Genomic DNA, 27,195 nt, shown 5'->3' with positions numbered 1-27,195 from the left:
CTTTGGATTAACCCCAGTTTCCAGCTATTCCATAAAAATGGAGTTTTAAGGTCCCGAGTCACACAGCCCACTCTGCCTTTACCAAAGGAAGGCACAAGAGAAGTCTCTCCTGAGATTGGCAGGGTTGCCAGTTCAGCAGCCCCTGGGACATCCAAGAAAGTTATACCAGTTCACTAATGGTATGATCTTTAAATGAAAGCTCAAAAGCAAATGTGACTGCGATTGGTTTCATCTCACTTCTTGGGTGATGTATAGTTCTTATTGTGATTGCTTAGTGCTAGAGTTCTTTGTCACTTATAGTTAAAAAATACCTGTTATAATCCAGTATGTCTTTGTGCACACATACACACATATAACAAACAAGACTTTTGCAAAATAATGCTTTCCTTTATTCTGTTTTATCTTTTTGAAAAATTCCAGTCGTGACCCAGTAAATTATTTAAGAATTGCAAATAGCTCACCACCTGCAGTTTGAAAAATGCTTTGTGACTATTTTCTGACCATTTTGGGAATACTGGCAAATAAATGAACTGTACTAGGTGAGGTTCCATTCATTAGTTTTATTTCCAGCTGTATCTCTCTGTTTTTAAAATGTCACAAAGGTTTTCAGCTATTATTTTACGTTTTCAAATTTTTTTAATATACAGACTTTTTGTATACTTCTTCTAATCTTGTGTATTTTTAAAAACTAAGATTGTACAGTATTTTGTTTTATTGTAGCATTTTAGCATAATAGTGTTATATTCATCAACATCCTTTTGAATGGATGTATGAGAGTATTTTTGCCAAGGTTTTGACTTTTAGATTTCTCATAATTTCTTCACTATTGGGACTGCTTTGTGCATCAAATTTTTCCTCTCTCTTTTTCCTCTCCTTATCCCCTGTATTTTTAATTATTTCTATAGAAAAGATGTCTAGATGTAGAATTACTGTGTTACAGAGTTTGAGGCTGGGCGTGGTGGCTCATGCCTGTAATCCCAGCACTCTGGGGGACCGAGGTAAGAGGGTTGCTTGAGACCAGGAGTTCAAGACCAGCATGGGCAACATAGCAGGACTCTGTCTCTACAAAAAAATTTAAAAATTAGCTAGGTGTGGTGGCACACACTTGTAGTCCAAGACACTCTGAAGGCTGAGGCAGGAGGATTCCTTGAACCCAGGAATTTGAGTCTGCAGTGAACTGTGATCGTGCCACTGCACTCTATCCGGGTAACCGAATGAAACTGTCAAAAAAAAAAGTTTGAACATTTTAAGGTTTATAATCAGCGGTGTGCTGATAAATGTTTAACAACCAGCTCTGGTGAGGTGGGAAGAGTCCTGATTTTGTAGTGTTTTCTTACTTGTGTGATATCAGTACTCCCACCATGGCCAATTTCAAGCTACCAGTGTGAAGTCCTAGAATGCCGAGTTGGGGAGAGACATTAACAGTTGGCTCCCAGAAGCCTGTCTGGGCCAACTCCAACACACCACTGCTTATGATAAATGTTTCCCCAAGACCCTGCCAGCTTCCCTCCTACCAGCTGTGTACCCTTACCAGGATCAGATGTTATAGTATTGTACACATGTGTTAGGTTGAAATTGGGCCTTAAATTCTTCTCTCAATGAAATGTGGATTCCACAGTCGCACTATATTGCTACAACAGATCATCGTCTTTCAGGCCAGTTCTTATGATTACGTTAAAAATAGCTCATGACATTGTCCCATTGCCAATCTTTTGGGAAAGGTTGCTTGACTCTTCTACTTCATTCAGAGCAGTTATTGAAGATTGAATATTTGGGAAATGTTGTGTAATTTCAACAACATTAGCCTTTAATTCTAGGGCTTTAAAATCTATGGACAAGAGCAATAGCCAAGGAGCAACAATTTATATGCTATTAGTTGGGCTCTTTCTTCACTTAGTGATCTCTTCGCATCTTGGCAGCTGTCTGTGACTTTGAAGTGCATTAGGTATTTCAGTTTTTCCCCCATACTTTAAAAATGTGTAATCTCCTTTGTGCATTTCCTGTTACATCAAGTGTTTGAGTTATAAAGACAGCCATTTGTTAGATTAGCATGTTTTATGGGATCATTGTGGAAAATGTTCTTACTGGAGACAAGCAAGTTGGCAATTTTGCCCTCTTTCTCACAGTGTACTTTTTCGGCAAATTGCTTGGCAGACTGATCATGACTGAATCATTTCAATGAATTATATGCTCTCAGCCAAGTAGAAAGGAACACTCATTTCATAAAGTTTCTAAACAAAGTTTTTCTTTAGTTACGTTGTGCTTCTTTCTGCTGATTTGTATTACAAAAGGAAGTGATTTGCCCAAGTTCGCACAATTAATTTGTGGCAAAGCCAGTTCTAAAACCAGAACTCCTAGTCAGTGATTATTTATGAAAAACGTTTTTTAAAAAATTCTGTTTAACCGTAGCATAAGCTGGCTTACCTAGCATTGTGCCAACGAATCATTCCTCCAACAATTAAGATAGATTCTGAGTTGATTCCTAAAGCACTTGAAGATTTTGGAGTCACTTTTGAATCATCAAAGAAAGATTAAATGATGTTCAGCATAATGTTAAATGGATTTTGTCATTTTCCTATTCGATGCCTGCGTTCTGCACTTATGCCTCATATAGGTAGGAAAGTTACCTTAAAGCATTTTCAAGCTGACCTGCTTTTATGGGTAAGTGGTAGATTTTTCTCCTTAACAGATCATTCCTGCTCTCTATAGCCCATGTTAGGACAGGTTGCTCTAAGAAACTTATTTGTAGTCTTTTATGCTCAAAAAAAGATTTTTTTTCACTATTCTACCCCATTGCCTTTGCCTTAGGATAAGAAATATGCTTATTCTTTGAAATTAGGCATCCACGTGTAGCATCTAACATAATATTCTAATTTATATAATTTAGATATCATTTAGTCCCAACTCTACATTTGCACATCATAAAACCCGGACCACAAGAATATTTGATAGACCAGAACTTATCCCTTTCTTTTCTTTGCTAATTAAGAAAAGATAACCTTGAAACTGAAGATAGCTAACTACCTACAGTCACATGCCACATGATGTTTCGGTCAACAATAGACCACATATTCAGCAGTGGTTCCATAAGATTATAATAATGTATTTTTACTATACCTTCTCTGTGTTTAGATTTGTTCAGATACACAAATACCATTGTGTTACAGTTACCTACAGTATTCAGTATGGTCACATGCTCTCCAGGTTTCTAGCCTAGGAACAACAAGCTATACCAGGTAGCCCAGGTGTGGTGTAGTAGGCTATACAATCTAGGTTTGTGTAAGAACACCCTGTGATGTTAGTATGACGGTGAAATTGCCTAACAATGCATTTCTCAGAGTGCATCCCCATCATTAAGCAATGACTGTCGTGGTGATGGATTGGATTGAACAAAGAGGTCAATGAAGTTACTGCAAGAGAGTGTATTTATGTTGTTTTTGTAGTTACCATTTGTTGAGTGCTGGCCTCATTCTCAGTTTCTGTGCTAAGTACAGTTAAAAATTATCCTATAGGCCAGGCGTGGTGACTCATGCATGTAATCACAGCACTTTGGGAGGCCGAGGTGGGCAGATCACCTGAGGTCCGGAGTTCATGACCAGCCTGACCAACATGATGAAATCCCATCTCTACTAAAAATACAAAATTAGCCAGGTGTGGTGGCACATGCCTGTAATCCCAGCTACTCGGGAGGCTGAGACAGGAGAATTGCTTGAACTCAGGAGGCGGAGGTTATGGTGAGCTGAGATCGTGCCATTGCATTCCAGCCTAGGCAACAGGAGCAAAACTCCATCTTAAAAAAAAAAAAAAAAAAGTTATCCTATGGTTGAGAAAATTAAGGCATAGAGAAGTTAAGTAAATTGCTCAAGGTTACACAAGAGCAAGTGATCCAGAATGTTTGATTAAGGGCCCAGGTTTATGAAGTCATTTGAAAATTGCAACTCAATGTCTCTGTAGGAATGGCATTTTCTAGATTGATACTGCCTAGATTCTTCCTAAGTAACCCATTTAATAGCCTTTGTGTGTTTTTTTTTGTTGTTGTTTTTCCTTTGCTGGTTTGAATAGCCTTTAGATACTCTGTCAGATTGAGCTTTGATATAGTCTGTGTTGTTTTGTGACCTATAGGATATTTTCTTCTTAAACATTCTCTAAAGTTCTGTGATTCTGGAGCCCGAAGAAATCCTTTGAGATGAAAGGTTCAACCCCCTCATCTTGCAGGAGAGGAAGGAACTTCCCCCGATGTCTTAGAATCAGTTAGCTGCAGAATTAAAACACATACCTGCTGACTCTTCAGCAAGTGCGTTTTTCACTGCATCAGGCCATTTTCTAATTCTAAGCTGTTTCAGTGTTTTGGAAGTAGAAATGCTAGTTTCTCCCTTCTCCCCCTTTTTACACTGGATGGAGTTGTAAATGCTTTTCCTTTCTTCCTTTTTCTTTTTTTTTTTTTTTTTTTTGAGACGGAGTCTCGCTGTGTCGCCCAGGCTGGAGTGCAGTGGCGAGATCTTGGCTCACTGCAACCTCTGCCTCCCAGGTTCACGCCATTCTCCTACCTCAGCCTCCCAAGTAGCTGGGACTACAGGCGCCCGCCACCATGCCCAACTAATTTTTTGTATTTTTAGTAGAGACAGGATTTTACTGTGTTAGCCAGGATGGTCTCGATCTCCTGACCTCGTGATCTGCCTGCCTTGGACTCTCAAAGTGCTGGGATTACAGGTGTGAGCCACTGCGCCTGGCCTAGAGTTGTAAATGCTTTTTATGAATAAAAGCAATGTGAAATTGATGCGATGATTGCTAAATAAATGTAGTTTGTCTGGCAGACGCTATCTGTCGTAATTGGCAGAGGGGAACAAAATAAAAAGATGTCCCTGGTGGAAGAGTAGCAAATGGGGTGGCCACATGAACCAGAAGAGCTCAAGGAAGACAACTTCTTAATTTGGTGGAAGCCCTAGACTGGAAATCTTGTTCTCAGAGTTCTCTCGCTTCTCATTGGAAGCCCCTCTTTTTTTTTTGTTCATCTTACTTTCACATTCTCACCTAGGAGAATCCCAGGGTTAAAATGCCATGAGACCCTGTAATGTTGAGGGAGGAAAGAAGGAAGGAAAAGGAACTTGCTGAGATGCTGCATCACGGTTTTGTATAGAAGCTTCAGGTCTGTGTCACTCAGGCATCACTTTTCCCCCTCTAACTGCCTCCCAGGATCCCTGCTCAACATCTTTGCAGAGGGGGAGTCCATGTATTCAAGCCTGGAGAAATTTACTAGTCTGTCATCTGTTCAATAGATACTTGCTGACTATCAGGCACTGTGCTTAGGTAACTAGAAATGGAAAGATGAATACACTGCTCCTGCCTTCACAGAGAGTTCTAAACCAGCAAGACATCAAACATAAAATGCATCCTGTGTTTTCTTTATTCTAAAATGCTTGTTTCTCCATATTTTAATTTTTCTAAAGTCAGGAATTTCTTACAATTGTGTATATTTATGCAGTGAATCCTCTTTTAAGTAAATACTCATTTTCTTCTTTTGACTCTAGACAGCTAGTGCTAAGATGATAGTGTACACAAGAATCACATGCAGTAGTCACTGGACATGCAGGTATTGGTGGTACCTAGAGAGGTCTGGGATCAGATTGAGTGTGTGTATGTGTGTGGGTAGGGTGTTGTGTAAGTTCGTCAAGCTTCTAGGCAATTCTGATGCAGGTGGTCTGTGCCAGACCATACTTTGAGAAACTGCTGCAGACAATCAAGAAGTTTGTAACTTGCACATTAGAATCACCTGAGGATCTTTTCAAATAACCAGTACTCAAGCCAAACTCTAGATCAATTAAACCAGAACCTCTGGAGGTGGGACGCAGGCAGCAGTATTTTTGATAGCTCTGCAGGTGATACGCAAGCATCTTCAAGTGTGAGACCCATGGCTATTAAAAGGTTGAGGAAGAACAGTGCTTCTGAAACTTCCCTTGGTGTATTAATCACCTGGGTTCTTATTCTTATTAAAATGCAAACTCTGATTCAGCAGGTCTGGGGTGGGGACCTGGGATTCTGCTTTTCTGAAGGCTCCCAGGGAAGGCTGATGCATGCATGCTGCTGGGGCATGGACCACATTTTGAGGAGCATGGGAAGATGTAGAGCCAGTTCAGAGTTTTCAAGATAATGACAGTTCAGAGATGTTTTCTTTTGTCTGTAAGAGCACCCTCTCTAATATGCCCCAAATTCGAGTGCATGGAGTGGACCAGCCGCATCAGAATAATTCAGGAGCCTGGTACAGATAAAGATACAGATTGCTGGACTCACCACTGGAGATTCTGAGTCTGTCACCAATAATGATATTAGTAGCACTATGTATGTGCTGGACTTTTCATATTTAGTATCAGCTCATTTAATCCTCACTACAGCTCTATGAAATAAGTAATATATTATTTCCTCCATGATTAAACTGTGGCTTGGAGGGTTGAGTACTTTTCCCTAGGCCTCATTTAGTAAGAGACTACTCAGTGTAGTAAGCTCTATTTTTACTAGATGCTGTAAACCTTAGATGCTGAAACCTTATCTCTGTGGAAAAGGAAATCTCAAATAAAGGTATTTCCTGAAAGGATGACCATAGCTATGAACATATTTGTATTAAATTAAATATGAATCTGTCTATTTGCGTTTAAGAAATGAACACGCATTTAGACAAAAAATGCTTCAATTTTAGGAATAAGAAAATTGTATATAACAGAAAAGGTAGCAAATATTTTAAAGAGTGTCTTTGAAATAATACAGTAATTATCTGATAAGACCATAGTAAAATTCATTTTCAGAGATTGAGCAGATTAAGACTACTTAATTGTCCTTCAAAAGGAAATAGAAAAAGTTCGGTACATCAATTCAATGGAATGCCATTCAGCCATGACTCACAATGGTTGTAGAACATTTACTGGCATGGAAGACAGTTCATAATACAGTAAGAGATATAAAACAATATTTAGGCCAGGCACAGTGACTCATGCCTGCAATCCCAGCACTTTGGGAGGATAAAGCCAGTGGATCACTTGAGACCAGGAGTTCGAGACCAACCTGGCCAACATGGTGTAACCCCATCTCTACTGAAAAAATACAAAAAATTAGCAGGGCATGGTAGCACACGCCTGTCTGTCGTCCCAGGAACTAGAGAGGCTGAGGCACTAGAACTGCTTGAATCCCTTGAGGTGGAGGTTGCAGTGAGCCGAGATCATGCCACTGCACTCCAGCCTGGGTCTAGAGTGAGACTCTGTCTCAAAACAACAACAACAAAGACAGTATTTACAGCATCATCCCATGTTTGTGTCAAAGTCCTAGTAATTAAAATATATTTATGCAAAGAATAAGTTTATGGGCAATTATATACCAAGATGTTAATAGTTCTTTCAGGATAATGGGGTTATAGATATTCTTCTGAATATTAGTTAAGCTCCTACTTTGTGGCTGATACTATACCAAGCATTGTGGGAAATAAAAGGGAGTGTTTAGGGTGATTCCATCCTTACAGAACTAACTGGATCTAGATTTAACAAAAACGTATCAGCTGTGATTTCATTTAACCCATACTATGCTTATGAAGGAAACCTATGGGTCAATTTATGGTTCTCTGCCAGCAATTTCTCTCCCTCACCCCTACTCACTCTACATCCTTCCTTCCTTTCTTCCACCCATTTATCCATCCATCTACTTTGTTATTCAAAAACATTCACCGAGTGTCTGCTCTGTATTTATGAACTGATCATGGAGAGATGAAAAAGATACTCTCTGCTCTCCAGATGCTCTTTGTCTTCCTTTTCTTAAAATAAACTTCATTTTGGGATAATTTGAGATTTACAGAAGATAGTGGCAAAGACAGTACAGAGAATTACCATATACCTTCACCCGGTTTCAGTTTTCTCTAATGTTGTCACATTATATCACCACGTTTCATTAGTCAAAACTAAGAAGCCAGAATTTTTACATTACTATTAACTCAACTCTAGACATCTCCAATTTCACCAGTTTTTTCCTATAATTCCCTCTTTCTGTTTAGGATCCAGTCCAGGATACCACATTGCAATTCGTTGTCGTGTCTCCTTAGTTTCCTGTGATCTGTAATTGTTTCTCAGGCTTTCTTTGATTTTTTTGATGACCTTGACATTTTTGAGGAGTACTGATTAGTTATTTTTATAGAATGTCCCTTAATTTGCGTTTGTCTGATGTTTTCTTGTGATTAGACTTGGGGTTATTATGGGTTTTAGGAAAGAATACCACAGAGTGAAATACCGTTATCACCTGATATCCACGTGACATCCTTGCTAATGTTAAATTGATTACTTGGTTAAGGTAATATTTGCCAGGTTTCTCCACTGTAAAGTTACTGTTTTTTTCTTTGGAAGTAAATCACTAATTCCAGCTACCTTTAAGGAGGGGAAGGGTTAAATTTTGCTTCTGAAGAGGGCAGTATTTGCATATATTGTTTAGAAATTTTCTTTAAGGAAGACTTGTCCCTTCACATTTATTCCATTCTTTATTTATATCAGTGTGGACTCATAGATACTTATTCTATACTTTGGGTTATAATTCAACATCATATTATTTATATTGTTGTACAAATTGTGCCAGCCTTGACCATTGAGAACTCTTTCAGTTGGTGCCTGTATCCCCTTGGCATGCCCCAATTCATTTGTTTTTTGAGTACCTCCTTTCCTGGTATTATAAGATGCTCCAAGCTTCTCTTGTATTTTCCCTGCCTGAGCCCTAGAATTAACCATGTGTCCAAGGAGCCCTGATTTCTTTTCTTGGAGAATGGTATTTAGAAGTCAGTATCTGGGTGCTGGATGCTCATTGTCTTTGAAAGGAAGGAGACAGAAAAATGAAAAATGTTATACACAAGGTTCAAAGAGCTATGGAAGCAGCAAGGACAGGTCAACTACTTCTGCCAGGAGAAGACTTCACTGAAGAAATGGTATTTTAAATTGAGTAGAGTTTTCCAGATGAAGATCAGGATTGGAGTGGGATGGGAAAGGGAAGGGAGGAAATATATGTTAGCAAAATCAAGGGTAACTGGCTGTTTAACTTGATCTGATTGTAGACTTACATTAGCAGTGGCCCTTCTTTGATTTTCTCATTGCATAAAAATGAGTCAGTTTCACAGATTATATTTCTTTGTTTACAAGAGGATTTTCTCTGCAAGCCCACTTGACTGTCCTCCTTCATTCCCCATCTTCCTTCTAGTCTTTTTTCCTTCTAAATGTATTTAGCTCCTACTTTCTGCCAGGCCCAATGCAAGGCACAGGGAAGCAGACAAGAATTTGATAACCCCTGCCATCAAGAAGTTCTGTAGTCCAGTGTGAGATCCTGTGGCTTTCTTCTCCTCCCCTTAGCCCTTTACCAGATATCTAATTTTTAAGGCTTTGCAGAAAGCATAAAAAAAAGAGGAAGTATGAGCAACATCTGTATTGTGAAGCTGAGATGATACTTGACTCACTCAGAAAGTCTTTTTTGTTCACAGATAACAATTGGTGTATATGATCCCTGTAACTTAGCCCAGTACCCTGGATGGCCTTTGAGGAATTTTTTGGTCCTAGCAGCCCACAGATGGTATTTACAAGAGTGTGTGTTTGTCTGTCTGTCTGCCTTTGTCAGTATGTGTTTTACAATGTGTCTGTTTCTATTTGTATCTCTGTTTTCCTAAATGCTTTTATTTTATTTTTTTCCATTTTGGGCATGGAAATCAGGTAATCAATGAATCAGTCATAACCCAATTTCCATACTAGTGAACCTTAAGCAGGTCTGTTAGGGACCTGCATACTCTGATCATTCTGTGCTAAAGATGTTTTAGCGTATGGTAGAGTTGGTAGCCAGAGGTCCTGACACAAATTCTGTAGCCCTCCCTTCTAGCTGTCTGGGTTTCTTTCAGATAGGATTTTCCTACTGCTGTCATTCTCCATTTTTTCTTAACCCTAAAACAATTAAAACAGAGGATATCTTAAAAGCCAATATATATTTGAAAAGATGCCCAACATCATGTCATTAAGGAAATAAAAATGAAAACCATAATGAGATGCTACTACATATCCACCAAAAGTATTTAACAAAAACGTCCATACCAAGTGTTGTCGAAGATGTGGAGCAAATACGGCTGGAAAAATGTTGGGCAGTATCTACCAAAATTAAAAATATCTATGGCTCAGCAATGTTACTCTCAAGTATATAACTCACTGAAATACATACATAGATAGAAGCAAAACACATATACAAGAATGTTTACAGAAGCATTATGCTCAATAACTAAAAACTGGGAATAGTCCACATGTTCTTCAATAGTGAAATGAATAGTAAATTTTAGTATATCCCTTACGATGAAATGCTGCATTACAATGAATCTGAGTGAACTATTAATACAGAAATCAACATGAATGAATTTTAAAAACATAGTATTAAGTGAAATAAGTTGGACCTAAAATAATACATACTCTATGATTCCATTTATGTATAGTTAAAATAGGCAAAACCAATATATGGACTTAAAGTAGTTGTTACTTTTGAAGGCAGTGGTTAATGACTGAGAGAAGGCATGAGACAGCCTTCTTTATACTTGGGATTTGTGTAATGTGTCTGCTTTACTTAAATAAAAATGTTTATTTAAAAAATGAAGATAGATAAATTATAGATTGTGCTCTGAGGGAGACAATCTACAATTATCCAGATGGTAAGTCTACATAGTGCAAATGGGCTTCCTAACTACTGACTGAGGTGCTACTGCTTAATATGGAAGTTCATATGGGGAGAGCGGAGGGAACCAAAAGAACCCACATCTTAAAGAGTTTTTTTTCTAAATGTCTTGTGAGCATTTTTTCCTTGCATTTAAAAGATTTGTCAGAATTATTTATGTGCAATATGACTGTAATATAAAATTCACCTAGAAAGAAATCACAGCCAATTCGTTGTTCAGCCTCTAAACACTTGGACAGAGGAACCGTATATGAATATGTTCAAAAGAGTTAAGGCCATCTCCTGTGGGTATCAGAGAGGCATAATTACAATGCATTGAATTCTCTCCAACTGGTTTGCTGAAGCTCTTATGTGAGCTTTTTCTTTTCCTTCCTTTAAAAAAAATAATAAATAAATAAAAATCCGGGCATGACAACAGGAGTAGCAGTTTCCAGTCTGTTGAAGTTCTTTGCTTCCGTGACCGTACCATGCAGGGGGCGCGAGACGTTGCCCACAGCATCATCTTCGAAGTGAAGCTTCCAGAAATGGCATTTAGCCCAGGTAATTTGCCGGTCTTTGAAAATGCATATAATTATCATTTATCAGAAACGGAACCAGGTTTACTTTCTTTTCATCCCTTCACAATGGCACAAGAAAGGAAGAGAAAAGTACAACTTGTACCTCTTTGCCAATGCAGACGCCTACTTCGAACAGAGGGCACGCTCTGCTATTCAGACTGGAACAAAGGCAAAGATTGTGACCAGGAAATTTTCTCTAGGCAGTTTTTTCAGTCTTCAGGATTTGTTCCCCTCTGCTCCCCCTGTTTTCAATTTTACTTTTGTTTAACACAAAATCTTTATTCCTGTCCATTCTTAAAGGAAAGATGAAGTATTAATGCACTTAAATATTTATTTGTTCTATACTTTAAAGTTGTATGTGATCCTGTTCTCCATATAGCAAACCAGTCAGCAAAAATGACATTTCTCCTTCCACATTTAATATCTTCATTTGATCCTTATGTGACAACTATCAGCTTTTATCCCCATTTTCTAAATTCAGAAACTTAGACTGAGAGACATTTTATCTATAGAGAGATATATGTGTGTGTGTATATATATACATATATATTTTTTTACGTATGTCACAGAGATGGAATACATACTCAAGTTTGAGTAAAATAAGGATATAATGCCCAGCTCCGGAAATATTTCTTATCAGGAATCCATGTCCTGTGTCAAAGTCAGAGCACAATGTCTGGCACATTGTAGGTGCTTAATAAATGTTATGTGAATTTCCTAGCTCACATAAAGCCCAGCACTTTTATACTTCTTGCCAGAATAATTCCTCATCTCTATGTGATTTGTATGCTTTTGAGAGCACTTTCACAACATATATTATTATTTTTGAGGCAGAGTCTAGCTTTGTCACCCAGGCTGGAGTGCAGTGGCATGATCTCGACTCACTGCAACCTCCACCTCCCAGGTTCAAGTGATTCTCCCGCCTTGACCTCCCAAGTAGCTGGGATTACAGGAGCCCGCCACCACGCCCTGCTAATTTTTGTATTTTTAGTAGAGACAGGTTTCACCATGTTGGTCAGACCGGTTTTGAACTCCTGACCTCAAGTGATCCACCCACCTTGGCCTCCCAAAGTGCTGGGATTACAGGCGTGAGTCCCCGAGCCTGACCTCACATGTATTATTTAACTTGTTGTTCCTCACACCATCCTGATGGTTCCAAGGCACATTTCTTTCCTTATGCCATAGATATGCCTTAAAATGTGTGTGTGTGATGGGAGAGGTGGTGTCAAAATCTCTTTCAAGGCTGGGCGTGGTGGGTCATGCCTGTAATCCCAGCACTTTGGGAGGCTGAGGCAGGTGGATCATCTGAGGTCAGGAGTTCGAGATTGGCCTGACCAACAAGGCGAAACCCTGTCTCTACTAAAAATACGAAAATGAGCCAGGTGTGGTGGCGGGCATCTGTAATCCCAGCTACTCAGGAGGCTGAGGCGGGAGAATCATTTGAACTTGGGAGGTGGAGGTGTAGTGAGCCTATTGCGCTGCTGCACTCTAGCCTGGGTGACAGAGCAAGACCCTGTCTCAAAAAAAAAAAAAAAAAATCTCTTCTGAGATATCTTTTCTAGAGTGCTAAAGTCAAAAGGATTCAGGACTGGCCCACATGACGTTTTTTCAGCAATTCTGTGCTCTAACATGGATGTCTTTATAGACTTCTCTGAAAGATTGACAGAGTACTTCCGTTTGATCAAAGGAGGATGCTGCTTTTCAGTTTAGAGCCTTTGCCTTTCTGCTGTCTTTAGATATTTGCATTGGATGTAGCACCCTCTTCTGGCAAATTATAAAATAGCTCCTGTGTAATGTTAATTTACATGCTGTACCTTCGTTTTATTAAACCACACTTAAAGATAGTCGCAGGGGTATCCAATCGTTTGGCTTCCCTTGGCCACACTGGAAGAACAATTGTCTTGGACCACACATAAAATACACTAACACTAACAATAGCTGATGAGAAAAAAAAAAAAAAAAAAGGCAAAAAAATCTCGTAATGTTTTAAGGAAGTTTATGAATTTGTGTTGGGCCACATTCAAAGCCGTCCTGGGCCGCGGGTTGGATAAACGTGGTCTTGGGGAATGAGGTGAGAGTTAACTAAAAAGTAATGTGGGTCTGGTCTGTGTGTCTGACAAGCTGCCAGGCACCTTTCATGAGGCAATCACTTAATTCTGCCAACCTCTCTGTGGAGAGGCAGTTTTCTTTACACTTTATGACAAAGTCACTGAGTTATTCTTACATCCTACTCTCTATGATAATGCTCATGCTTGATGATGCTGACATTTTTTTTAATCTTTTTTTGAGATGGAGTCTTGCCCTGCCACTTGAGGCTTGAGTGCAGGTTCGCTTGTTGGCCAGGCTCGAACCCCTGACCTCGTGATCCGCCAGCCTCAGCCTTCCGAAGTGCTGGGATTACAGGATTGAGCCACTATGCCCAGTCACTGTTTTTTTTTTTTTTTTTTTTTGGAGACAGAGTCTCGCTCTGTCGCCTAGACTGGAGTGCAGTGGCAGGATCTCAGCTCACTGCAACCTCTGCCTCTGGGGTTCAAGCAATTCTCCTGCCTTAGCCTCCTGAGTAGCTGGGACTGCAGGTGCACACTGCCACACCTGGCAATTTTTTTGTGTTTAGTTGAGATGGGGTTTCACCGTGTACCCAGGCTGGTCTTGAACTCCTGAGCTCAGGCAATCTGCCTGCCTCAGCCTCCCAAGGTGCTAGGATTACAGGCGTGAGCCACCGTGCCCAGCTGATGCTGACATTTAAACCTAGAAACCACACCTTACATTTCCATCTGAAAAAGGTTTTCTGACGTCCAATAATGCCTTTAACATATCTTCTTTATGCCTGATATTTAATGTAGATTATTTAGCTTAGGAAAGGCAAATGAATTTCCTGTTTTTCATGTAAATTAATATGTTCCCTCTTAGCTGTAAATAAAACTTTATGGTAAATACAGCTTTATAAAGAATTTTTCTATATCATAATGTAAACTGAAAATATAAGTATGGTTGTACTTTTCAGTACTTTTAAGACATCCCATAGTTGCCTTGGTAATGGTATAAGGAGTATTATTTTAAATTATTTTATTTTATTTTATTTTTTGAGACAGGGTCTCGACCTGTCACCCAGGCTGGAGTGCAGTGGCAAAATCATAGCTCACTGTAGCCTTGACCTCCCAGGCTCAAACCATCCCCCCAACTTAGCCTCCTGAGTAGCTGGGACTACAGGGATGTGCCACCACACCTGACTAATTTTTGTATTTTTTGCAGAGACAGGGTTTCACTAGGTTGCCCAGGCTGGTCTTGAACTCCTGGGCTCAAGCAATCCTCTAGCCTCAGCCACCCAAAGTGCTGGGACTACAGGTGTGAGCTACCTTGCGCAGTCGTGGAGTATTATTTTAAATATCCTATGTCTTCTTTTGCTTCCTCATGGTGTGTTACAGCTCTAGCACCTGGTGGAGGAAGATGGCAGACACTGCTGAGGATAGAGATTCCATCATCTTAACTCTGGTTTTTCCTGTGCTGCTCCTGCTTGCCCACTATGGGAGACAGCCCCCAATTTTTCCCTAAAAAATATTTTCTTGGCCAGTCGCAGTTGCTCACGCCTGTAATCCCAGCATTTTGGGAGGCCAGGGCAGGCGGATCATGAGGTCAAGAGATCGAGACCATCCTGACCAACGTGGTGAAACCCCGTCTCTCTACTAAAAATATAAAAATTAGCTAGGCGTGGTGGCGCGCACCTGTAGTCCCAGTTACTCAGGCGGCTGAGGCAGGAGAATTGCTTGAACCCCGGAGGCGGAGGTTTTAGTGAGCCAAGGTAAGTGCCACTTTACTCCAGCCTGGCAAGAGAGCAAGACTCTGTCTCAAAAAACATATATATATATTTATGTATTTTTTATATGTATTATATATTTATCATTTAATTTGGTGTATGTCTTATCGGTATAGATTATTTGGAGGCAGGTATGGTAAATCAAATACTATTGCCATATGTGGTATTTTTTTCATTATTAAGTTTAAGGAGCATCTGATTTTCTTAGAAATGGCTATAGCCTTTATTATTTATTTATTTATTTTTTTGAGAGATGAGGTCTTCTTATGTTGCCCAGGCTGGCCTTGAACTCCTGAGCCAAATCCTTCCTCCTGCAATCTTTCCTCCTGCCTTAGCCACCCAAGTAGCTGGGACTACAGACATGAGCCCAGCATCTGTTACCTTTTGAGTATAGAGAGCTTTTAATTGAAATTATGTTTTATTTTTGTCTAATAATTTCTTACCTGTAACAAGAGAAAACCTAGGCTGGAGTTATGGATGACAGTACTAGGCTATGATTCTGTAGTTCTTGTCAAATTCCTGTGCTATGTATCAGAGACACATTTAAAAAAAAAACAAAAACTTATATTTTCTGTTCAGGGTATATGTGGTTTGTTATATAGGTAAACTTGTTTCACAGGGGTTTGTTGTACCGATTATTTGATCACCCAGGTACTAATACCTAGTACCTAGTATTTTTTCTGATCCTCTCCCTTCTCCCACCCTTCACCCTCAAGTAGGCTCCAGTGTCTGTTGTTCCCCTTTGTGTCCATGAGTTCTCATCATTTAGCTCCTACTTATAACTAAAAACATGCAATATTTGGTTTTCTGTTCCTGCACTAGTTTGCTAAGGATAATGACCTCAAGCTCCATCCAGGTTCCTGCAAAAGACATGATCTCATTCTTTTTTGTGGCCGCATAGTATTTCATGGTGTATGTGTACCACATTTTCTTTATCTAGTCTGTCACTGATGGGCATTTAAACTGATTCCATGTCTTTGCTGTTGAGAGACACATTTTTAATTCAATCTAAGAATAGTAATAAAATCAAACAAAATATCAATTAGTAGCAGGTGGGAACTGTTTCTTTTCCCCACAGAAAAACAATTCTGAAGTCTTAACCTCTTTATGAAACTCAAATCTGACTGGGTGTGGTGGCCCATGCCTGTAATCGAAGCTGCTCCAGAGGCTGAAGCTGGAGGATCACTTGAGCCCAGGAGTTAAAGAATAGCTTCAGCAACATAGCACAACCCTGTCTCAAACAAGAAAACTCTATTTTTTCAGTTTTAATTTTTCATGGCATTAAAAAATACCGCATTAGAGTGCCCAATTTAAAATGGGGAAGGACGTTTGCTTTCTGGCTTCTTGCTGTGAATGATACCCCCAGCCAAACTGGGGCCCAAGTAGCTTTCAAGGATAATTGGCCCTATGGTTTCTCATTGGTCATCCTATCCCAGAAACAAAAGATCGTGTAAAGGGAATCTCAATACCTTCTATGTCCCATAATTATATTGGGCAATACTATTTTTTTTTTTTAATGTCAAAAGCTAAAAAGTTTCCCAAGGAAAGGAAAATTGCGATCTTGATAGAAATTCAAAAGTAGGAGAATGGACAAAGAAAACCAGTGTACAGGCCGGATGTGGTAACTCACGCCTGTAATCCCAGCACTTTGGGAGGCTGAGGCGGGTGAATCACGAGCTCAGGAGATCGAGATCATCCTGGCTAACACGGTGAAGCACCATCTCTACTAAAAATACAAAAAATTAGCCGGGTGTGATGGTGGGCGCCTGTAGTCCCAGCTACTCAGGAGGCTGAGGCAGGAGAATGGCGAGAACCCAGGAGGCAGAGCTTGCAGTGAGCCAAAATCGTGCCACTGCACTCCAGCCTGGGCGACAAAGCAAGACTCTGTCTCAAAAAAAGAAAAAACCAGCGTACAATTAGAAACAAAATTAAAATTCCCCCTCCCAGTCCCATACATCTTAATTTCAAGTCAAGGAGTTTCTGTTCCTGCAGAGTCTGTTGCTTAAGGCAGACTGGAGGTGATGCTGGAAGTGTAGGCTGTGGCGGGGTGAATTTCTTGCTTAGGAGTTCAGGCTTTATTGTGAGCAGTAGGAATTCAATGAGAAAAGGGGAGCAGCATAGGTCCTGAGATGTAGGGAGCCCAAGAGGGTGGGTGGATCCACTAGCAAGATTTACAAGGCTGTGGTTCCACCAAGGCAAGCAGAGCTTTCATTAACATGAGAAGGACGCAGGCGTGTCCTAGAAAGCAATTGAGATGTTTAAGAGAATTTTGCAACAGTAGAATAGGGCAGTGTTTCCTTTGAGATTGTAATTGGTATGCAGGGAAATGAAGGGAGATATCGAGAGCCATGTAAGTTCGGGAAACACAAAGCCAAATCAAATCACGTGGGTTCTGTACTGCAGGTTTTTCAGAGCTTTTATCTCCCTCATGTGCCATGTGAATGGCCAGGTTTGAGTGGTATTGGGGGGCTGGAGATAGAAGATAGATATAAGTATAGAAGCATTTCCCAAGTCTGTTTAGCTACAGGATCCTTATCCTCTGAGATTATTGAATAGGACACACTTTGGGAACTGCTAGAATTGGAGTTAATTGGAGTTACAGAGGCTCCCATAGCAGGGATTAAAAGGGCAGCGGGGAAGGGAGAAGTCAGGGAAGGGAAAGTTCTGAATGGATAAAGATGAGCTTAAAGGAAAGGGCAGCTTAATCAAAGGACAGTCACCTTGGACTATGATCTGCTCACAGGTGCAGTGACAGAAAGGCTGAGCAGGGGGACATGGTAAGGATGAGCAACAGAAGGTACATACTGAATTTAAAGATTCACATCCCAATAGGAACTTCAGTGAAGGTGTGCTGCAGTTACATTGGCTTGGCTTGCTTAGATAGAAGCCTCAGTGGGGTTATACCTACCCCAGATAAGACTGTCTTTTTTTTTTCTTTTTTTTTTTTTCCCCCAGCAACTTCCAGTAACAGTGAAAGTTGAGGCACCTTGGGCCAGAGTTGAGGACTATTTCAAAAGCTCCTGTACAGGAAGATTGCTTGGGTTTGATGGTCCCTAAACAAGACTCCCAGTAGTTGAGAAAGATGGGGAGGCAACTGTAGCAAGTCCATGGAAATTCAGGCCCTCAGGTCTCTTTTAGAAGGAAGCAAACCAAAAACTTGTCAATGCATGGGCCATTATGAATGTCGATCCTTTTTATACAAGGTCGCTGCTTGATCTGTTTGTTTTTATTCTTCCCTCCTTCATTAAGCTTTGTGTTTTATTTGTCTTAAGATTGTCCTAAAGCAGTTGGATGGGAAAAGAACCAGAAAGGAGGCATGGGACCAAGGATGGTGAACCTCAGTGAATGTATGGACCCTAAAAGGTAGATTTGGGAAGCTGTTTTCTCCAGTCAGGCTTGTTGTAACCAAGACACACACCAAATTCTGTCAGGCCAACACAACATTGTGTAATTCAGCCCAGGGGGTGCCAGTCATGCTACCATGTGTTATCCTGCTCTTTAATTGAAGTTTGGTTGTGAGAATTAATATTAACAATGCATATCCTGAAGGGCAGACCGTTCATCTGTTCTAGACATTTTAAATTTTGTTCTTCTTTCAAGCTCATGCTCTCAGACCACCAGTGTACCTGTACTGTCTTTCAGTCCTTTATGCATTGTCCTCTGGCTTGGTCCTATTGGCTCACTTCTCCCTGTGCCCCAGATGGAGTCTTGCTCTGCACAGGCTGGAATACAAGGGTGCGATCTCTGCTCACTGCAAGCTCCGCCTCCTGGGTTCAAGCAATTCTCCTGCCTCAGCCTCCTGAGTAGCTGGGATTACAGGCACACGCCACCACACCCAGCTATTTTTTGTATTTTATAGGGACAGGGTTTCACTGTGTTGCCCAGGCTGGTCTTGAACTCCTGACCTCGTGATCCACCTGCCTCGGCCTCCCAAAGTGCTGGGATTACAGGCATGAGCCACCACGCCCAGCCCTTATTGGCCCACTTTGAAGGATATTAGAAGAATTATTTCATGGAAACCACTATTGTATTTAAGGGCGAATCTGAGTGCACTCTTTTTGTTTGTTTGTTTGAGACAGTTTCGCTCCTGTTGCCCAGGCTGGAGTGCAATGGCATGATCTCGGCTCACTGCAACCTCCACCTCCCGGGTTCAAGCGAATCTCCTGCCTCAGCCTCCTGAGTAGCTGGGATTACAGGTGCCTGCCACCACACCCAGCTAATTTTTGTATTTTTGGTAGAGACAGGGTTTCACCATGTTGGCTAGGCTGGTCTCGAACTCTTGACTTCAGGTGATCTACCCGCTTCGGCCTCCCAAAGTGCTGAGATTACAGGGGTGAGCCACTGCCTGGCCTGAGTGCATTCTTTATTAAGGAGATATGAGAGAAATTTCTGTTTTCAGTACTAGGAAAAACTTTCCTCTTAATCAAATGGTGTATTTTTATTCATGGACACCATGATTCCTATAACTGGTCATGCTCTTCCCTTTTCACCTTGGCTGCTGGAACTCAGTATCAAATTTGTGGCCCCCTCATTGCAGAGGACTCCAACAGCATGCTGCTGGGGGGAACCTTTCTCCTCCCTGCTTACCCTCCAGCTTCATTTTCTTTTTCATTTGATCCCAATTTCCTTATTATTTCTTATTTTCTCACATAGCCACTTGAAATCTTTCAGAACAAGATTATTGCACAAACGAGAGACTGAATAAGTAAATCTCTCCTTTTCTAGGTTAGCTGAGTCATCAGTGGATCTAAATCTCAAACTGATGTGTTGGAGATTGGTTCCTACTTTAGACTTGGACAAGGTTGTGTCTGTCAAATGTCTGCTGCTTGGAGCCGGCACCTTGGGTTGCAATGTAGCTAGGACGTTGATGGTAAGTAGGAGGTGGGGGGTGCAAATGGCACCTTTGAAATTGTAGCTTCTCTTCTTGTTTTACTCTTCATGATTGCCTTCCATCTCCCAGCTCTCCATCCCCTCCATCTCTCCCTCCCTTCCTTTTTCCTTTTCTTATCTTTTTAAGTGTAAAAGAAATACAAGCTTTTATCATCAGATAGAAACAGAAAGTCCTCCACACCCATTGCAAGTCCCATTTCCTGTTAAGCTGACTTTGTAGATTAGTATGCAGCCTGTTTCCCAGATGTTATTGTAGACATATCTAAATATAGAGAAATGTTTATCTTTGCTGATATTTATTTATATTTATGAAAATTAGATCATAGCATACTATCTATAACAGGTTTTTATTTTTAACTAGATAGAAACATGACTGTGGCTACCTTTCTGTGTTTCCATAGTATGTATATGTGGTATTTTGTTGTATGACTATGTTCTTTATTTAATGAATTTCAGGTTACTTTCTATTTTTTTCTATTAAATACTGTTCTCTATTAGAGAACATTCTTATACTTGAATGTTTATTCATCCATAGGATTTTATTTTTATTTTAGGAAGAAAGCCCTAGTCACAGAATTGCTATGTTAGAGAGAGTTTAAAATTTGAATGTAAATATTTTATTTTTGTTTGTCATTAATTTTTTTTTTTTTTTTGAGACAAAGCCTCACTCTGTCACCCAGGCCGGAGTGCAGTGGCATGATCTCAGCTCACTGCAACCTCCGCCTCCTAAGTTCAGCGATTCTCCTGCCTCAACTTCCTGAGTAGCTGGGACTACAGGTGTACACCACTACACCTGGCTAATTTTTGTATTTTTAGTAGAGACAGGGTTTTGCCATGTTGTCCAGGTTGGTCTTGAACTCTTGCCCTCAAGTGATCTGCCTGCCTTGGCCTCCCAAAGTGCTGGGTTTATAAGTGTGAGCCACCACGCCTGGTCAAAATTTTTTTTCAAACGAAATTGCCTTCCAAAAATGTTACACATATGAGACATAGAACTTTTTTCCACACTCTTGCCAAAATTGGATATGTCAACTTTTGAAATCTCAGTCAGTTAAGTAACATTTATTGTTTGAATTTGCATTTCTTTAATTAGCAAGGGTGAGTTTAATTTTATTTCTTTTGTGAGTTTTATTTCTTTGATTCATGTTCTTTGGGTTGTGTCTTTTATTGATTTAGAGTTCTTTTTATTGGGGCAATTAACCTTTTTTCTGTATTATGATGCAAATGTTTTTCTCAGTTTATCTAAGGTATCTTTAGCCATATAAAAGTTTTTTTCAGCTTTATGTTATTATATGTGTCAGTGTTTTCCTTTGTGGCTTATGGAACTCTTGTTTTTATGTTAGAGCTTTATGAATATGGAAATTTTTTGGTTATATGATGAGGGGTAAAGATCTAGCTACTTTTGCACAAAATGGATTGTTAGTTGTTTTAATGGCATTTATTCAGTAATCTAAATCATTTTTCTGTCTTTATCAAATGCTAAACCCCGTTACATACCTGAGTCTCTTTATGGATTCTCTATTTTGACTCATTGATCTATTTTTTTATTCCTATATTCATACTCACTGTTTTAGTTGAAATTACAATGAATTTATAGATAAATTAGAAGGAACTGATGTATTTTTATGACATTAATCCTTAGTTCTGGAAGCATAGTGTATCTCTTAATTAGATCATCTTTGTCTTTCAGTAGTATTTTCTTTATATAGGCCTTGCATGTATCTAATTTAGTTTAAATATGGTATTTCTACATATTTAATGATGTTTTTTCCTTTAGAGATATTTTCTCCCATTAAACTTTCCAGTTGACTATTACTGGGATGTAGGAAAAATAGTGAATTTTGCATATTTATCTTTGGCCATCTTTCTAAGCTCTCTTAGTTCTAAGAGTTTTTTATTCTTTTGTAGCTTAATATATTCCTCACCAACACTTATATCTTTCTTTTCCTTGTCTTATAAGACTGGGTAGAACTCCACAGTAATGTAGACGAATGGCAGTGAGAGTTGTTATCTTTGTTTTGTTGCTGACTTTAATGAGAGTGCCTCTTGTTTTTACCTTTAATTTTGATATTGGTTTCTGGTAAGTGTTCTTTATAATTTAAAGAAGCTGATTTCTGCTTCCACATGTTTATATCAGAAATGTTGAGCTTTATTAACTACGTTTATCAAGACAAAGTATTCTAATGTTGAGCATTCCTAGAATAAACCCTATTTGTACACGGTATCTTATTCTTCTCATATACCCTTGAATTCAATTAGTAATGTTTTGTTTTTAAATGTTACATCTCGGCCGGGCACGGTGGCTCACACGTGCAATCCCAGCAGTTTGGGAGGCCAAGGTGGGTAGATCGTTTGAGCCCAGGAGTTCGAGACCAGCCTGGACAACATGGCGAAATCCCATCTCTACAAAAAAAAAAAAAATACAAAAATTAGCCAGGCTGTGGTGGCGCATGCCTGTAGTTGCAGCCACTCGGGAGCTGAGGTGGGAGGATTGCCTCAGTCCAGGAGGTTTGAGGCTGTAGTGAGCTAAGATTGTGCCACTGCTCTCCAGCCTGGGAGACAGAGCAAGACACTGTCTCAGTCAACCAATCAATTAATCAATAAATTTTACATCTCATTTCATAAGTCAAATTGGTTTATCGTCATATTATTCCTTGTTCTATCTGTATATTTTATAGCTACATTATGCTAGCTTTATAAAATAAACTTAAAGGTTCTGCCTTTTTTAAGCTCCAGAACAGTTTAAATAAATGAATTATCTGTTCCTTGATGGTTAAGTAAAATTCAGTTATAAATCCGTCTGGGCCTGATGCATTTAAGAATTTTGTTGGTTGAGGCAGTGGGGGTGCTGGGAATCTGTGAACTTCTACATATGTTTCTGGGTTGACTCACCTTTTTAGATTTTGTACTGCTTTTCTGGCTTTAAAAATTAATTGATATAAAATATATATGGTATTCTCTTATTTTTTAAATCTTGTTTTTATCTTTTAAAAAATCTTTTCATATTCCTAATGTTGTATATTTGTGTTTTCTCTTTTTTTCTCATATTCAGCCTTGCTAGAGAAGCCTGTCTATTTTATCAGTCTTTTTGGAGCATTACTTTATTTATTCTATAATTTTTATTTTCTGTCTCATTTTGCTTTCAGATTCATAAATATCTACTTTTATCTTTATTAATTTTTTCTTCTGTGGAATTTATTTTACTGTCTTTTTCTAGGTTCTAGAATTATTAGATGCTTAGATTTTCCTTACATTTTTCAAAATTGCAAAGTCAACATAAAGCCATTATAGAAAATTTGTAAAGTATAAAAGTCATAAAGCAGAAAAGAAGACACTCATTTTCCTACTACTTTTTCATTTGTTACTTTTCAGTGTTTAATATGTATTTTAACATTTTATTAGATATATAATGTCCTTTATTAGATATATAATAATGTCCTTTGCTGTTACCAATTAACATGTCATTTTATGCCTGTCTATGAGGTCTTCTTTTTATTTTTTGAGACAGAATCTGGCTTTGTTACCCAGGCTGGACTGGACCTTGTGATCTTCCCACCTCGGCCTCCCAAGTAGTTGGGACTGCACGAGTTCACTGCAATGTCTGCTAAAGCTTTATGACTGTAGAATATGCCTTCTTATATGATGAAACATAACTTACTAAACCCTTCTCCTAATGTTTAGCATTAACATTGTTTCCAATTTTTTACAATCGTAAATTGTGCTGCAAAGAACATCTTTGTGACTGCATCTTGGTCAGTATGTCAGATTACTTCTTAGGATAAATTGCTGGAAATAGGTCATAGGATATGGGTATTCTTAAGATTCTAGAAACATACTGCCAAATTGCTTTCCAGAAAGATTAGACCACTTTAACATTCTCAATCAGTAGGATGATTTTCTCCCTACCACATCCTCACCAGCATTGAGTATTGTGATTTTCTTTAATCTTTGCAGATTAGCCATTTAAACTGTGTAGCATTCCAGGAAACCAAAAGTTAAGTTTGTGCAAATACACCTGCATGTGACTAACTTATGGCATGTTTGTAATGTATCTGGCTTTCTTCCCAGTACCCAGCACGTTCCCAGACTGCCTTCCTTGCTATCCACTCATCAGTTGCTTTAAGGAATGCAAAAATACTTCAGAAATAAACATTCCCAAAGCAAGCACAAGTGACTTTATTCTCCCTCCATGGTAGGTTGCTTAGATGATGAAAATAATTTACAAAACTGGGTGGGTAGACCAAAAGGTTACCAGTGGGCTTCAAAACAGCCCGTCTAACCTATGGTTATGAAAGGCAGATTCTGGCCTGTTGTGCTCAACGCTGAAAACGAATCTTGGGTCCTCGAGGGCTGGACCTCTGAAACCTTCAATCTAATTGAGTCTCTCAGTTTCTAATGGAAAGATAATGAAATAAGAGAGACAGCAGAATCTTAGCCTTATAGCCAGTCATGGCAGGACATCTCTTAGGTCCGTATGCTTATTTATCATCTACTAAAATATACCCACTGTACCCTACCCCAAGAAGTAGGCAACTTCATTTGGTTGCAACTCTAGAGAGCTCATTCATTCCCACCATTAACCAGATGTATCCCTTAGGCAAATCGCTTATCTTTCCTGGGCATCAGTTTCCATATCTGTAAAACAAAGTAATTGGACTAAGGATTTTAGAGATCCCATCTACCTTTAAAATTGTATGGTTTTATAAAACTGTTATAGGAGACATAACTGAAGCCTATAAAACCGTGAAAACTATTTCTAAGAATATAGACTTGTTCCCTAAATTCCAGATTTTTTTTTTTTTTTTTTTTTTTTGAGACGGAGTCTTGCTCTGTGCCCCAGGCTGGAAGGCTTTGTCTTTTGAAGAAATGGTACAAAATGTTCCAAAATATCATACAGTGGGAAATAATTTGTGAATCATTTTTTTGAGGAGTTCATTCAGGCTTTAAATGAGCTTCAAGAGTAGTTTGTTATTTATATTTAATTATTCGTTAAGGGAAATCAAGGACATTTATGGTCTATTGCTAATCTTTTTAAAATGACAGCATGGACAATTCTTATGGGATTCACCTCCAAATCTTTGGTGACACTGTCAAAAATAATGAATTATTAGTCTGTCCCACTCTGACATTTTTTAGTCTCATTGCTCCAGTAAGCCAGGCACTGAGTATATAATTATGTTGTTTTTTAAGGAAAGTCAACGTTCTGTTTATCGTAACCTGAATTTGCACAATTCAGTTTCTGAAGTTTCTTGTGTTTTGAGGTTCCCAGGCTTCTCCAAACCAATATTCCTTTTGAGATTTCAAGAGACAGCACCCTGTGAAATGTTCATCAGAAACACACCATGATCTCCTGTTTCCACACAGGGTTGGGGCGTGAGACACATCACATTTGTGGACAATGCCAAGATCTCCTACTCCAATCCTGTGAGGCAGCCTCTCTATGAGTTTGAAGATTGCCTAGCGGGTGGTAAGCCCAAGGCTCTGGCTGCAGCAGACCGGCTCCAGAAAATATTCCCCGGTGTGGTATGTTGATGCTTTTGCAGAGGTTTTCTGTTACATCTATAAATGTTTAAGTCTTGGGAAATGAGGCCCTTGTGGCATTGAAGAAAGAGAATCAGACATCTGTCACTTTCTACCAGCCACTCACCGTGTGGCTGAGCCTCTGTTTCCTCATCTGAGAGAGGGATAAAAAAACATAACCTGCAATCCCAGTGTGTCTGGAGTTGGTTCCTTCTGGTGGGTTCTTGGTTTTGCTGACTTCAAGAATGAAGTTGCAGACATTCACGGTGAGTGTTACAGCTCTTAAAGATGGTGTGTCCGGAGTTTGTACCTTCAGATGTGTCCTGAGTTTCTTCCTTCCGGTGGGTTTGTGGGGTTCCTTCTGGTGGGTTCTTGGTCTTGCTGACTTCAAGAATGAAACTGCGGACCTTTGCGGTGAGTGTTACAGCTCTTGAAGATGGTATGTCTGGAGTTTGTTCCTTCAGATGTGTCTGGAGTTTCTTCCTTCCGGTGGGTTCATAGTCTTACTGACTTCAAGAATGAAGCCGCAGACTTTCGCGGCAAGTGTTATAACTCTTAAAGGTGATACAGACCCAAAGAGTGAGCAGCAGCAAGATTTATAGTGAAGAGTGAAAGAACAAAGCTTCCACAGCGTGGAAGGGGACCCGAGCAGGTTGCCACTGCTGGCTGGGGTGGCCAGCTTTTATTCCCTTATTTGTCCCTGCCTATGTCCTGCTGATTGTTCCATTTTACAGAGTACTGATTGGTCCGTTTTACAGAGTGCTGATTGGTGTGTTTACAAACGTTTAGCTAGACACAGAGCACTGACTGGTGTGTTTTTACAGAGTGCTGATTGGTGGGTTTACAATCCTTTAGACACAGAGTGCTGATTGGTGTGTTTTTACAGAGTGCTGATGGGTGTGTTTACAATCCTCTAGCTAGACACAGAGTGCTGATTGGTGCGTTTTTACAGAGTGCTGATTGGTGCATTTGCAATCCTTTAGCTAGACACAGAGCGCTGATTGGTGCATTTTTACAGAGTGCTGATTGGTGCATTTACAATCCTCTAGCTAGACAGAAAAGTTCTCCCAAGTCCCCATTCAACCCAGGAAGTCCAGCTGGTTTCACCTCTCACCAGCACTTTGGGAGGCTAAGGCAGGAGGCTTACTTGAGTCCAGGAGTTTGAGACCAGCCTGGGCAACATAGTGAGACCCCATCTCTGTAAAATACAATTAGTCAGGTGTGGTGGTGGTGTGCATCTGTAGTCCCAGCCACGCTGGTGCCTGAAACAAAAGGATTGCTTGAGCCTGGGAGGTCAAGGCTGCAGTGAGCCATTGCACTCAAGCCTAGGTGACAAACCAAAACCCTGTCTAAATAATATAATAATAATAATTAATCTTTCTCACATATTCTTGTGAAAACGAAATGACGAATGTATGAAGAAATGGTTTGTAAGTTGCAAAGCATTATGAGTTTAAGTTGAGGAATTTAGGAGTGTATATATTTTTATATCCTGCCTGGTTCCAAAGAGATTTGCAGTGGCTCAAATCTAAGATACTATTTTTCCTCTATAACCAGAATACTTGGTAGTTACTTAGTACAGATTTATGAAATTAAATTGAATGCAAGTCTTCATGCAGAAGAAAGATTGGGCTGAAAGTTTAGCTTTTTGCTCTAGCTGCTTCTGGTTTTTGAGTTATATCATTAGAAATACCAGATAACAAG

At 39.6% G+C, this 27,195-nt stretch overlaps 1 protein-coding gene across 4 annotated transcripts in view; it reads left to right on the top strand.

Annotated features, from left to right (window-relative positions):
• Positions 1 to 27,195, top strand: part of ATG7 (autophagy related 7) — a 269,659-nt gene that overhangs the window by 45,079 nt on the left and 197,385 nt on the right. For all 4 annotated transcript variants that reach the window (XM_073009844.1, XM_007985239.3, XM_007985240.3 and 1 more), the window contains exons 8-12: positions 9,491 to 9,579; positions 11,132 to 11,253; positions 18,357 to 18,447; positions 19,810 to 19,954; positions 25,336 to 25,494. In XM_073009844.1, coding sequence (XP_072865945.1) covers positions 9,491 to 9,579; positions 11,132 to 11,253; positions 18,357 to 18,447; positions 19,810 to 19,954; positions 25,336 to 25,494 — 606 coding nt within the window. The remainder of the gene's footprint in view (positions 1 to 9,490; positions 9,580 to 11,131; positions 11,254 to 18,356; positions 18,448 to 19,809; positions 19,955 to 25,335; positions 25,495 to 27,195) is intronic.

Source organism: Chlorocebus sabaeus, chromosome 22 (genome assembly GCF_047675955.1).
Source record: "Chlorocebus sabaeus isolate Y175 chromosome 22, mChlSab1.0.hap1, whole genome shotgun sequence".
Taxonomy (NCBI): Eukaryota; Metazoa; Chordata; class Mammalia; order Primates; family Cercopithecidae; genus Chlorocebus; species Chlorocebus sabaeus.
Note: the sequence above shows the minus strand (reverse complement) of the source record. Positions and strands in the feature narration are given on the sequence as shown.